We start from the raw sequence: 13,742 nt of genomic DNA, 5'->3' as shown, positions 1-13,742 counted from the left end.
CCACAACTACTGAGCCTGTGCTCTAGAGCCTGCAAGCCACAACTACTGAGCCTGTGTGCCACAGCTACTGAAGCCCAGGAGCCTAGAGCCCGTGCTCTGCAACAAGAGAAGCCACTGCAATGAGAAGCCCGTGCACCGCAATGAAGAATAGCCCCTGTCTGCCGCAACTAGAGAAAGCCTGTGTGCAGCAACGAAGACCCCACGCAGCCAAAAAGAAATAATTAATTTTAAAAAAAGAAAGAAAGAAAACTGATTATCTAAGTCTAAGAGATGCTACAAAATCTTTTAAATTAAAATTTTACCCTTCTTTCACTTGGCTCTTGGTCAATAAAGATGAGATGTTATTTGCTGCTCTATTCACAGCCAATGGATTATTATCACCAGCAATGTGATAACAGTTAGACCATTCTGTAGCCCCCTAAAAGACAAGAGTATATATGAAAACAGAAGTAGCCAACTGCAAAAAAAAAAAACAAAACCAAAATATGATAAAAAGGTAAAATCATTTCAATCACTTGTCAATAAACAAGACAATCCAATCCAATCCAATAATCCAATGCTTTTCTAAAGTGGCAAAATACTGCATGCTGTCAACTTTGCTATTCCCCTTGCTTGAAATGCCCTCCTGTTCTGTTTGCTGAACTCTTACTCATCTCTAAAGGCCCAGCTCAAATGTCATGCCCTCTGTGACATCAAGCACAACTCTCCAAGCTGTCTCTCATTTGCCCCTCCAAAAGCACTCTGTACATGTATCTGCCACTGCACTTGCTCTCTTTTTAATTATTTCTATACCTGTCTGCGGCTCAAAACGTCTAGGAACTCCTTAAGGATAGGTCTGGTGTGTCACTCAGTCCCTCACCCAGCAGTGTCTGCCACACAGTAGGTATTACAGACTTTAAATACAAACATAGTTTAACCAAATCAAACCGACTAACCTATATCCTTTTGTGATTATGGAATTTTTATATAATCCGATAACCTGGAATATTTGAGAATTTAAATAAAGTGTAATGTCTATTATATAGGCTTTTGAATGATAACCACCATATTCTTGAAAGGATTTTGTCACTTTTTTTTTTTAAATAAATTTCTTTATTTATATTTGGCTGTGTTGGGTCTTCGTTGCTGCACACGGGCTTTCTCTAGTTGCTGCGAGTGCAGGCTCCTCATTGCGGTGGCTTCTCTTGTTGTGGAGCATGGGCTCTAGGTGTGCGGGCTTCAGTAGTTGTGGCGCTCAGGCTCAGTAGTTGTGGCTTGCGGGCTCTAGAGTGCAGGCTCAGTAGCTGTGGTGCACGGGTTTAGTTGCTCCATGGCATGTGGGATCTTCCTGGACCAGGGCTCAAACGCATGTCCCCTGCATTGGCAGGCGGATTCTTAACCACTGCGCCACCAGGGAAACCCAGGATTTTGTAATTTTAAATCAAAAACATGTCAGCAGAACAGAAATACCGAGCTTTCCATATTATTTGTGCAATGGGGTGACATACTACCCTAGGCCTGAACAATGTTCTATGCAGATTAACAGAAGGTTTCTGACATGAAAGCAGAGACAGTTCTGCCCTTGGTTTAGGGATGAGTAACAAACACCTCTTCCATGGTAAACAGTAATACCCCCATATCTATGGACACAGGGCTTCTTAGCTTTTTCTTTTGCCCAGACCCTTGAGGGTAATGGAGAAGGGTGATGTAGGGAGGATGATGTAGAGTTTGATGAAAACCTCTCTGGTGATTCTGATTGCCGAGTATTCATTTTTTCTTCTAAACCTATTTAGATTTTTGGGTTTTATAGTACTTCCAAGTTTTAAAGGCAGTATTATAAATCAAATACTTTATACTTTGGTGAACAAACTGTTTATATACCCTTTCAATTCCTTTCATAATTTCATTCATTTTGATCATATACCAACTTAGGTTTTTCCATATCGACATTCTCATGCCTACCCCTACATGGAAATGCCTCAAACATTTTCTTTTTATCTTTTTTTTTTTTTGGTGGGGCTGGGAGCTCCTCTGGTCTCTCTCTAGCTCTGTTGTATATTTCTTGACATGTAGTAACCTTCACTGCTACTCCAGACCATAGACACATCATGGTTTAATGCTAGAGAAGCACACTCTGCTTTGTTCCCAGAATTCTTTGTGACAACAACTGAGTTTTCTCTGTGTGGCTCTTTAGCCAGAGTAAATTTCTCTAGCTGACACTAGCAGAAAACAGCAGTCATCTAGACTACTATGATTTCCTTCTGGGATTCTAATTCCCAGATAGCCGATGTCATTTTCTAATTGCAGTCTGGATTATTTTTCCCTTTGTGGGTTGTTTTGGACTTGCTCATCTGTCCAGTTTCTGCTCAGTCACAGAATCTGTAGTATCTCCCTGCAGTTTGTTCCCATTGGCTTTACATATACTATACATAAAGCAATTTTTTACAAATTTAAATTTGTAATTTTTTACAAATTTAAATTTAATTTAATTTAAATTTAATTTTTTTTTTTTTTTTTGCGGTACGCGGGCCTCTCACTGCCATGACCTCTCCCGTAACGGAGCACAGGTTCCGGACGCGCAGGCCCCGTGGCCATGGCTCACGGGCCCAGCCGCTCCGCGGCATGTGGGATCCTCCCGGACCGGGGCACGAACCTGTGTCCCCTGCATCGGCAGGCGGACTCTCAACCACTGCGCCACCAGGGAAGCCCTAAATTTAAATTTAATTTAAATTTTTTACAAATTTAAGCAATTTTACTGGCGCCCTCTTCCAAATTATTTATTATAAAAGTTTAGGTAATATTGATTCAATAATACAGATTCAAGGAGACTCTCCTGTTAAATGTTCTCCAATTAGAAAATGCCTTTCTATTTCTTGCTTTGCTTTAGGCAGTTTTTGAGTCCTCTCAATGTCATGGTATTTTCTGAAAACTTTGTAACCTTGTTAAACTTCCTAACAAACCTAACTAATGGTCACAGGCTTCCCCATCTTACAAGAACCTAGGAGGATGAAGAAGCATAGTCTCACTTTATAGAGATGAAATGCCCTCCTCCAGTTCAAGCTTGTACCTTCAATTATCTTTTCTGTTCAAGTCTACCAGTTTGTCTGTTACAGAAATGGGACTCACCAGTTTGTAATTCTCAGCCTCCTCTGTAATCCAGTGACTAAACATGACTTATAACCTAAATCTAGTCCTTGGCTATTTGTAATAAGTGGCTACATCCTTATCACAAAAGTTCCAGCTTTACTAGTGTAATTCACTCAAAACTCTTGGGTCCATGGATCTAACCTTGGTGATTTCATTATGTCTATTTACCCATGAGTTCTAGAACATTCTGGATGTATCACTTCCTTATCTAAAAGCTAAAGAAGGGCTCCCCTGGTGGCGCAGTAGTTAAGAATATGCCTGCCAATGCAGGGGACCCAAGTTTGAGCCCTGGCCTGGGAAGATCCTACATGCCACGGAGCACCTAAGGCTGTGCACCACAACTACTGAGTCTGTGCTCTAGAGCCCGCAAACCACAACTACTGAAGCCCATGTACCTAGAGCCCATGCTCCGCAACAAGGGAAGCCACCACGATAAGAAGCCCGCACACCGCAACAAAGAATAGCCCCCACTGGCCGCAACTAGAGAAAGCCCATGCACCGCAACAAAGACCCAATGCAGACAAAAATAAAATTTAAAAAATAATAAATAAAAGCTAAAGAAAAGTTATTACCTCAATTGATATTGCCCCTGTTCCACACATCGGATCAACTATTATATCAGTAGGCTGAGGAGCACAGAGCCTAGAGAAGAAAACAGCCTATGTGAACAGACAAGACTTCCACAAAGACTATTCCTAAAGCTGTAAGATCAAAGGCCTGTTATGCTAGCATGAAGAAACAATTGATATTTATTTTTAAAATCAATTTGTAATTACATGTTGACTCTATATCCTAGCACTTACAAAAACATTACATATAACTAAAAGTCCCCTTTGACTACCATCCAAAATCCCATTTCACTTCCAAATGGAAATAGCTTCTAGATCTGTTAATATATGTGTGTATATGCTTTTAGAAAACACGTTATTTTGTATATAGACCTGTGTTGTTACATTTAAAACAACTCAAATGTGTGAAGTAGAATATATATCAATATAAGTTTACTGGAAATTATTCATTCAGTATTCCTTTCCTAATTAATTCAATTTGAAAGATAATAACATTGCTATAAAATAACTGCTTTACTTTGAGCACCTAGTATTTGCCAGGCATGGATTTAAGCTCTTTGCATGCATTATCTCTTTTAGTCCTTTTAACCATCTTGTGAGATAGGTTACTATTATTATTCTCATTTACAGATAAGCTGATGCAAACCTGTCCATGGACACAAAGCTAGTAGGTGACAGAGTCAGGATTAGAGGAATTACTGTTAGTGGCTTAAATGTTACCTCTTCTATGAAGCATCCCCTCCTCAGACAGGCGACAAGGTTTCTCCTTCCTCCTTTTGTCCTGCTATTCTTTCCACATTCTATTATGGTTCTCCCTTACAAAACTGAGATTCCTGGGGACTAACTCTGGATTCTTATTGTAATACCTGCCCAGCTCTACTTCTCCATTCCTGCCCCTCAACACACGGCAACAGAGTCCTTGGCAACCCTCTTGGTAGTAAGCAACCCCGTACTCCTAGCCACTGCTGCTGCGTCTGGGTGAACACATGACTGAAACTATGTCAACCAGATTCTCTCTTCTAAGACGTGGGAACAAAGAGCTAGAAGACCTAGGCAGTATGGGGCTGGCTGGTTATTTAAAATTGGAAATACATAAATTTAGATGACGGGCAGCCATTTGCACAGATGAGCAAAACAAGAACCTGTAGGCTCCCAGGGTAGATAAAAGTGACTGTCTAGGTTTCTGGTGGTTTTCTAAGACCTGGTTCCTACCCTTCTTAAGATATGGCTTTTAGTTTTTCTGTGGATTTCCCAAGACTTCTCAGTATCTTGCCAGTAATTCCCCCTCCCACACAATCATCACTTTTTTTTAATCTTAAACTAGCTTACTTAGGTTTCTAACAGTTGCACCCAAAATAACTCTCCATATCCCTGGCTCCCACCATAATGCCTGGCAGTAGATAATAAGTGTTTGTTAAATGAATGAAGACTAGGAGCTCTTCCTTAATCAAACGGGTGCAGTTTTCTATTGTTGTCATTGAATTGACAGGTTCCAATCGTATTGAACTAGGACTCCATGGATGAGCAGGGTAAAAGAGGAAGCAAAGATTGGAGGAGTAGGAAATACAATTAACTACCAGGCTATGCCAGGCACCGTATGTAACAGGTATTTTTCATCTGTTTTTGCAATTTACTCCTCACTAATAATCCTTTAAGTCTAATATCAAACCCATTTTGCAGTCTGGCAAACAGAAACTTAGAGAAAACAACTCGTCCTAGTGGTGGAAAGAAACACCCAATCAAAGGGAAAAGGGCAAAGGAGAAAGAAAGTTATATCTTCCTCTTGGAAAAGTGGAAAATTTTCCATGTGAGTATAAAATTTTAAAATATAAGTAAAAGCTCTCTGTGTTCACTTATACATTATACACATTAAAAAAATCTCTGCTTTCATCTGCTTCACTGCGTAGAAATGAAACAAAGCAAAATTTGTTCTATTTCCCAACACGCAGTATATCCTTTCTAAACAGAAACGTGATAACCACGTTCAAGAGGCAGATGAAAACTACTGTTCTCATTTTAAAATCAAGAAAATTGAGATAGTAATTAAGTGATATTTTCAGGATCTCAAGGAATCAACATTGGATACAAAGAAAGAGCTTTAGCTTTTTATCCTGTTCCTTAACTACTAGATTCTAACACAGTACCTCACAAAAAATTACATTTTGAAGGGAAAATTCAAACCAAGTTGTCACTTTCATCTACATGGCAAACCCATTCTCTTACCTGAGCATCCCATAGGCAAGAGTAGATCTAAGAGTTGTGGGTCCAAAATGTGTGATATTTCTTCGGTGGAGACTCTCTTCTGTCAATGCAATGCCCACAACAATTTCATTATCATGGATATTCAAAAGAACCTATAAAATAATAAAATAGTTTTAGGGTTATTCGAACTGTACTTATCACTAAGATTTTAAAATTTGAGGCTTTATTAATTTTTGTTACTTTATTACTGAGGTATACTTTGCATACAGTAAAATGCACAAATCTTAAGGTGAAGCGCAGTAATTTTTACATATAAATGCTGTGTAACCATCATATAAACATATATATAGTTTTTCTTGCCCTCTGTCAATACCCACCACAAATTATCATTAATCTGACCACTACCGTGATAAACTCTTCTGTCTTTTTTTGAGCTTCATATAAATGAAATAATTTAAGAATACTGTATTTAAAATTTTTTTAATCTATTTTATTCTCCTTTTAATTCACCGTATTCACAAGTTAGCTATAACCAGATTCCCCCCGAATTTTTATAAGAGAAACACATTTTGAAGGTTTCCAGGTTTTTAATATGCATTTTTAAAATTTTTAACTTTTTTGGAAAAAATTCCAAACATCCAGAAATGCTGGCACAACACTGGCACAACGAACTCTTAAGTATGTTCTTCATTTAGATTAACCAACTGTTAACGATGGGCCACATTTGCTTTAAAACCTATTATTTTTTTAGTATTTTTTAAAACTTGACTCAAGTAATGTCTGTGAAAGAATGTTTCTTTTTGGTCTTAGTTATAGTTTTTCTAACACACAGTTAAATATATACTATTCAAACAAAAATAAAAGTTGAAATAAAATATGTTCTGCAATCTTCCACCTAAAATTTCCTCATCATGATCTTAACAGCAGCAGCTAACACTTACCTAGCTATATGCAAACCACTGTTCTACACACTTTATATTTGTTACCTCATTTCATAGCCACACCCTCTGAGCTAGGTATTATTATCCTCCTTTTATAGATAAGGAAATCAAGGCACAAAGAGGTCGGTTTACTTGCCCAAAGTTATGCAGCTTGTAAACTGAGATTTAAATCCATGTAGTATGGCTCCAGAGTCTGTACTCTGAGCTCCCATGCTAACTTCTGAACATCACTGTTCTAGTTAGCCTATTCATTCTCATAACAGCTGTTACAAGAAAAAAAAGAATGGGGACTTGTTCTTCTGATTTGATATGCAAAAACAAAAGTTACAGAGAGAACAGGCAACTTGCCCCAGATTCAAGTGTCCCAAACGCAACAGTAAATGACTCCTTGGTGAAAACGTCAGCTGCTAGGGGCCTTTTAAGCTGTCAGAGATGGAAAGACTTGTTAGTATGGCTCACATGTGAATCACCCTTATAGTAGAAGATTGAGACCAAGGAGGGTAAGCATGCTAAAAAGAGGTATCTGGATTTGGGAATCTAGCAGAATTTAAGAAAAAGGACAGCTGGCTCTAGCATGAGTATTAGCAATGATGTCCTGATTTTAGAAGGTCAAGGTTTGTTTTAAAAATGTATTCCACTTCAGAAGCAAAGTCTGAAACCAAGACACACAAAACAAAATAGTTGTTTTAATTCTTTTGAATTTTATAATCTGAAAGTCCACATAATGTTGTAAAAAGCACTAGATTAGAAATTAGAAAATTCAAGTCTTAATAGCTCCCATCTATTAAGCATGTAGTATAGACCAGGTATCACACCAGATACTTAAAATGTATAATCTCATTTAACCTTCAGGACACACAGGTATAAACTATTATTGGCTCCATTTGAAACAGAGGCTCAGAGAGAATAACTTGTCCAAAGTTACACAGTTAGGGAGTCAAAAGTTGGATCTAGCTCTGTCTCAATAGCCCATGCTCTTGTTAATGATACCCTACAGTTTTCTTCCTTTGTGACATCTTTGGTTCTGGTATCAGGGTGATGGTGGCCTCACAGAATGAGTTTGGGAGTGTTTCTCCCTCTGCTATATTTTGGAAGAGTTTGAGAAGGATAAGTGTTAGCTCTTCTCTAAACGTTTGATAGAATTCGCCTGTGAAGCCGTCTGGTCCTGGGCTTTTGTTTGTTGGAAGATTTTTAATCACAGTTTCAATTTCAGTGCTTGTGATTGGTCTGTTCATATTTTCTATTTCTTCCTGGTTCAGTCTCGGAAGGTTGTGCATTTCTAAGAATTTGTCCATTTCTTCCACGTTGTCCATTTTATTGGCATATAGTTGCTTGTAGTAATCTCTCATGATGCTTTGTATCTCTTTAGTGTCAGTTGTTACTTCTCCTTTTTCATTTCTAATTCTATTGATTTGAGTCTTCTTTTTTTCTTGATGAGTCTGGCTAATGGTTTCTCAATTTTGTTCATCTTCTCAAAGAACCAGCTTTTAGTTTTACTGATCTTTGCTATAGTTTCCTTCATTTCTTTTTCATTTATTTCTGATCTGATCTTTATGATTTATTTCCTTCTGCTAACTTTGGGGGTTTTTTTGTACTTCTTTCTCTAATTGCTTTAGATGTAAGGTTAGGTTGTTTATTTGAGATGTTTCTTGTTTCTTAAGTAGGATTGTATTGCTATAAACTTCCCTCTTAGAACTGCTTTTGCTGCATCCCATAGGTTTTGAGTCGTTGTGTAGACATTTTTCCAAAGATATACAGATTGCCAACAAACACATGAAAGGATGCTCAACATCATTAATCATTAGAGAAATGCAAATCAAAAACTACAATGAGATATCATCTCACACCGGTCAGAATGGCCATCATCAAAAAATCTACAAACAATAAATGCTGGAGAGGGTGTGGAGAAAAGGGAACCCTCTTGCACTGTTGGTGGGAATGTAAACTGATACAGCCACTATGGAGAACAGTATGGAGGTTGCTTAAAAAACTACAAATAGAACTACCATACGACCCAGCAATCCCACTACTGGGCATATACCCTGAGAAAACCATAATTCAAAAAGAGTCATGTACCACAACGTTCACTACAGCTCTATTTACAATAGCCAGGACATGGAAGCAACCTAAGTGTCCACCGACAGATGAATGGATAAAGAAGATGTGGCACATATATACAATGGAATATTACTCAGCCATAAAAAAGAAACGAAATTGAGTTATTTGTAGTGAGGTGGATGGACCTAGAGTCTATCATACAGAGTGAAGTAAGTCAGAAAGAGAAAAACAAATACTGTATGCTAACACATATATATAGAATCTAAGAAAAAAATGGCCAAAAGAACCTAGGGGCAAGACAGGAATAAAGACGCAGACCTACTAGAGAATGGACTTGAAGATATGGGAAGGGGGAAGGGTAAGCTGGGACAAAGTGAGAGAGTGGCATGGACATATATACACTACCAAATGTAAAATAGATAGCTAGTGGGAAACCGCCACATAGCACAGGGAGATCAGCTCGGTGCTTTGTGACCACCTAGAGGGGTGGGGTAGGAAGGGTGGGAGGGAGGGAGACGCAAGAGGGAGGAGATATGGGGATATATGTATATGTATAACTGATTCATTTTGTTATAAAGCAGAAACTAACACACCATTGTTAAGCAATTATACTCCAATAAAGATGTTAAAAAAAAAAAGATACCCTATTAGCTTTGTGGCCTCAGTTTAATTTGTCCATAAGATTGGGTTAGTCTTGAAAATTCTACACATTTATGAGAGCCTTCTTGAATCCTCACAGTAAGAGCCTGCACTTACCTCCACATCAAAGTTGGTCATGTCAGCCTTCCACTTAAAATAATCTTGAACAGCACCCCCAAAATCTCTTGCCGCCTCATTTGAGGAAAAGCAATGTTTCTCTCCTGCCCTGTTGCATGTGACTCTAAACTTCAGCACTTCAGGATCAGTTTCTTCTTTTGAGCTTTCCTCAGTCTCATCTTTGCAAGATGTCAAATCATCACCTACTAATGTTGATATCTCTTCTTTGATGGCTGCATTTTCATAATAGTCTAAGATCTGTGAATCTAAGACATTGTTAGTGAACTCTTTTTTGACATCTCTCTCATCTGTTTTGTCTCCTCGTCCACTTTCAATCTTCTCTTTACTTGAATTCTGATTTATCTTTTTGTGCTTTGTTTTTTTTTTCTTGAAACATGTGTTAATTTTCCATATTTTTAAAGGGTCTGACCATGGAAGCTTCCCAGCCAAGTCCTCAAAATCCTTTAGAACTTCTTCCTATAAAAGAGAGAATGAAATCCATTCATTTCATTCATTTCTCACCACTTTAATTGAACAAATAAACCCCTACTTTGCCTACAGACTATGTTAATTGTTATGTTGGGGGTGGCAGGAGTACAGGACAAAAGAGTAAATAATATAATGTCTGCAATTGAGGAAATTAAAGTCTCACTGAAAATTAAGATTTACACAAATTAAGGCTACGACAGAATAATACAAGACAGAATGGTAGATCAGAGGCTGGGATTCAAGATTAAAATGTAAGCAAATAAGGAACTATTAACAGTGGTTACCTCCAGTGAGTGGAAATGAGGAGATGAAAGACAGAGGAGGGAGGGCAGCTTACCTCTCACTGACTTCCTTTTGAATTTTGTGCTGTGTATACAAATTAACTATTTTTGAAAAGAAAAAACCCAAAGCTTAAGCAGTTAAAAATGTATCTATCCAATTTCTAAATAGTATCTATAGTCATCTTTTAGAAAAGTAAATCTGATCATGCTTAAAGCCCCTCAACAGCCTCCCATTACACCCCCCAAAATTTAACTTCCTTAAAAAGCCCAAACAACCCGACTCTTGCCTGTGTCTCTTACATCACTTCAGGATCATTCTCTCCCTAGCTTCGTACCTCTGCTTGGAAGGTATTTGCTTCATATGGCCTCTCTGCATTGCTGGTTCTCTTCTCATTATTTAACAGCAATTTAAAAGGCACATCCTTTGAGAGACCTGCTCTACTTAAAGTAATCCTCTCAAGTCATTCTTTTCTCATTTTATTTTCTTTAGAGAACTTAACATTATCTAAAGTTATTAGGTTTAGGCTCCTCCCAGAAGGTAAGCACAGGGTGGAAAGACCTTGGCTGTCTTGACCATTGCTATAAACCACACATTAGAGCAGTGTCTGGTGTAAAAAAGGTGCTCAGTAAACAGCTAATGGATATGTGGTAAAATGTTAAAATGGGTGGTACAGAGCCGTGCTATCCAATTCAACAGCCACTAGTCACATACAGCTACTGAAATATTTTAAATGATTTAAAATTAAAAATTCAGTTTCTCAGTCATATTAGCTACACTTCACATGGCTATCATGCTGGACAGCATAAACATACAACATTTCCATCAGAAGTTCTGGTGCAGAGCACTGGCACAGACAGTATATGTTACTGAAGATCAAAGTAGAAAGAAATCAGTGCTGACTGATGGAGCTGAGACTTGAATTGGAAATGAGTGAAGGCTCTAATACTACTTGAAACCTGATGAAATAATGGTAATTTCAGGTTGGGCAAATTCAATTTTATTTACAAATAATTTCCATATAAAGGGCATCTATAGGACTTGTAGGTTTAACATGGTGGGATAACACTGGTACAGCCCCTTTCTTTCTTCAGAAACCACTCTAAAAGAAAAGAACAACAGAAATACCAACTCTATCCTAATAGAATCTACATGATATCTGTAACCTAGAAACAGAACATAAGAATTCTAACATAAGAATTCCCAGGTTCAGTGAAGGTAAAGCAGAGGTGCAGAAAGACAACAGAGGGAGAATGACTACAGATCTCAGACAAAGGGGAGAGCAGTCTGCAGAGCAGTAGGAAATAAACTCTTCTCTGGAACAGCAGGGAACAAGTACATGCACTGAGAGGGAGCGTCCCTGGATCTCGTTTGTACCCAGAAGCAGCAGAGGAGAGAAATGGAGGCTGAACAAGGAATCTCATAGACATGCTCTATTTGCTGGAAACAGAGTAGAGATGGGGAGAGATACTCTACATTGTGAATAACCCTAAAGCTGCTGAATGCTTCCAGCTAGGGAGAAGTAATGGTTAAAAGAACTCATTAAGTGGTATGGAAATTACACCTCAATAAAGCTATTTAAAAAAAAAGGAAGAGAACTCATTCACCACAACCTTTTGTCAAAAGGAACTTCACAGTGAACCAGAGGGATTTCTTGCTAGCTTGGAACAGTTCCTGAACCTCCTATAAACAGTAGGCCCAAGAGGAACTACCTCATTCAAAGATGAGCAATTATCAAAAGTTATCAGCACCAGACTTATATGAACAGAAAAAAGAAGAAAAGGGACAGAAAAACAGTGGACTAAATCCAGTGACCAGAAAGACACTGCCACAGAGCAGCTGAAAACCGTGGTCAAATATGTTGACATGACATCAAAAAATGTAATAAGGAGATACTTTTGTAAAATAAGAGCTCAAAGCAGAGATATAAAAGCAGGAAAAAGATGAGGGGAGCCGCCAGAAGGAGATGAAACAGGATCTTGTAGAGTTCAAAGAAAAGTGGAATAAAAAAACAAACCACTGCAAAAATGAAGACCATATTGAAAGCACCACATATAAAAGCCACCGCTGAAAACACAGTAAGGGATGTGAAGAAAAGTAAAGCAAATACAATAAAAATGAGCAAAAATTTTAAAATGGATTAGAGAGAACATGATAAAACATCAAAGACAGTCAAAGAGATCCTGCTGTATGTATAACTGGTTTATCCCTGATGGAGGGATTTAAAATAAAGAAAACATACTAAAAAAATAATTCAAGAAAACTTTCAAGAAACATAAATGGAAGTGAATTTCTCTACAGACTGACATGTCTTAACTGGAATTAGCAACAAGGAGATGTACCCTGGTGAACTTCAAAATTGAAAAAAAAAAATCATCTGGGCATCAAGCAAAAATAACAAGAAAGCAACAAATAAGGAGGAAAAATAACAGGATGACTTCAGAATTCTCCATGGCAACATTTCATGCTAGAAGAGAACAAACATTGTCTATGATATTCTTAAGGAAGGAAAGCGTGACTCCAAATTTTAAACCCAAACTATTAATCAAATAGAAAGGTGAAAGACAAACATTTGTGAACTCATGCCAGTCAAGAGATAAAAACTGTAACAAAAGGACAGGTAGTATGTCTATAATCAATTTAACTATAGGACTAAAATGAAAACAAATACAGGGATTATGACTGCAAAACAGAATGTAAATGTTACAAAGTGGCCTGTCCTTAGAGGGGAAAGGGAACAGAAGATGGGAAGTAATTTAAGCACACTGATATCCTCTTCTCTCATACCCCAAGGTCAAAGGATAGAAATGAATGCTTAGCAGAGAAAGTGCAAAACACAGGCAGTTTGGTGCTTCCAGAATATAATCTCAGTGACTTTTCATGCAGCATTAAAGCTTTTCGGGTTTCATCCAATCTTTAAAAAAAAAAATAAATAAAGATGATTTTTAAAAAAGTATATTTAAAGGATTTAAAGGCATGTGGTTCAACACTAAGAAAAATTATAAAACTGGAAGGTGAAAGGGAAGCAAGAGAGATGTGGGAAATATGCCAATTTCATCACTGCTCTTAGTAGGGATTCAAAAATACTGTGTAAGCAGTAGATTAAGTTGTATTTATAAAGGTAATAGGTAGAGAGCAAATACAAGCCTTCCAAATATTTTAAAACACGTGCACGGGGAAAAAGCAAAGAAAACACGTAACATAAATTTTTAAAAAGAAAGAAAAAGAAAGCAGAAGGCATGTAGCATAAATGTGACTGAACCAAGACCAAACATTTCTGTCGTGTCAATAAACATCAATGGGATAAACTTATTAAACAGAA

The 13,742-nt window shown here is 37.7% G+C and overlaps 1 protein-coding gene and 1 long non-coding RNA gene across 8 annotated transcripts in view; one reads left to right on the top strand and one right to left on the bottom strand.

Annotated features, from left to right (window-relative positions):
* The window catches only part of LOC117313759 (uncharacterized), an 82,659-nt gene that overhangs the window by 16,379 nt on the left and 52,538 nt on the right, over positions 1–13,742 (top strand). The window lies entirely within an intron of this gene.
* Positions 1–13,742, bottom strand: part of THUMPD3 (THUMP domain 3 tRNA guanosine methyltransferase) — a 28,072-nt gene that overhangs the window by 8,828 nt on the left and 5,502 nt on the right. For 5 of the 7 annotated variants that reach the window (XM_019944646.3, XM_019944645.3, XM_019944649.3 and 2 more), the window contains exons 4-7: positions 9,653–10,129; positions 5,919–6,049; positions 3,699–3,768; positions 303–418 (exon numbers count right to left, since the gene is read on the bottom strand). In XM_019944646.3, the coding sequence (XP_019800205.1) occupies positions 303–418; positions 3,699–3,768; positions 5,919–6,049; positions 9,653–10,129 (794 nt within the window). The remainder of the gene's footprint in view (positions 1–302; positions 419–3,698; positions 3,769–5,918; positions 6,050–9,652; positions 10,130–13,742) is intronic. The other 2 variants (XR_004528619.2, XM_019944650.3) reach the window with 2 other exon arrangements.

The sequence above is a fragment of the Tursiops truncatus genome, chromosome 10 (assembly GCF_011762595.2).
Source record: "Tursiops truncatus isolate mTurTru1 chromosome 10, mTurTru1.mat.Y, whole genome shotgun sequence".
Lineage (NCBI taxonomy): Eukaryota > Metazoa > Chordata > Mammalia > Artiodactyla > Delphinidae > Tursiops > Tursiops truncatus.
The sequence above is the reverse complement of the archived record's forward strand: the minus strand, read 5'-3'. Positions and strand labels throughout refer to the sequence as shown.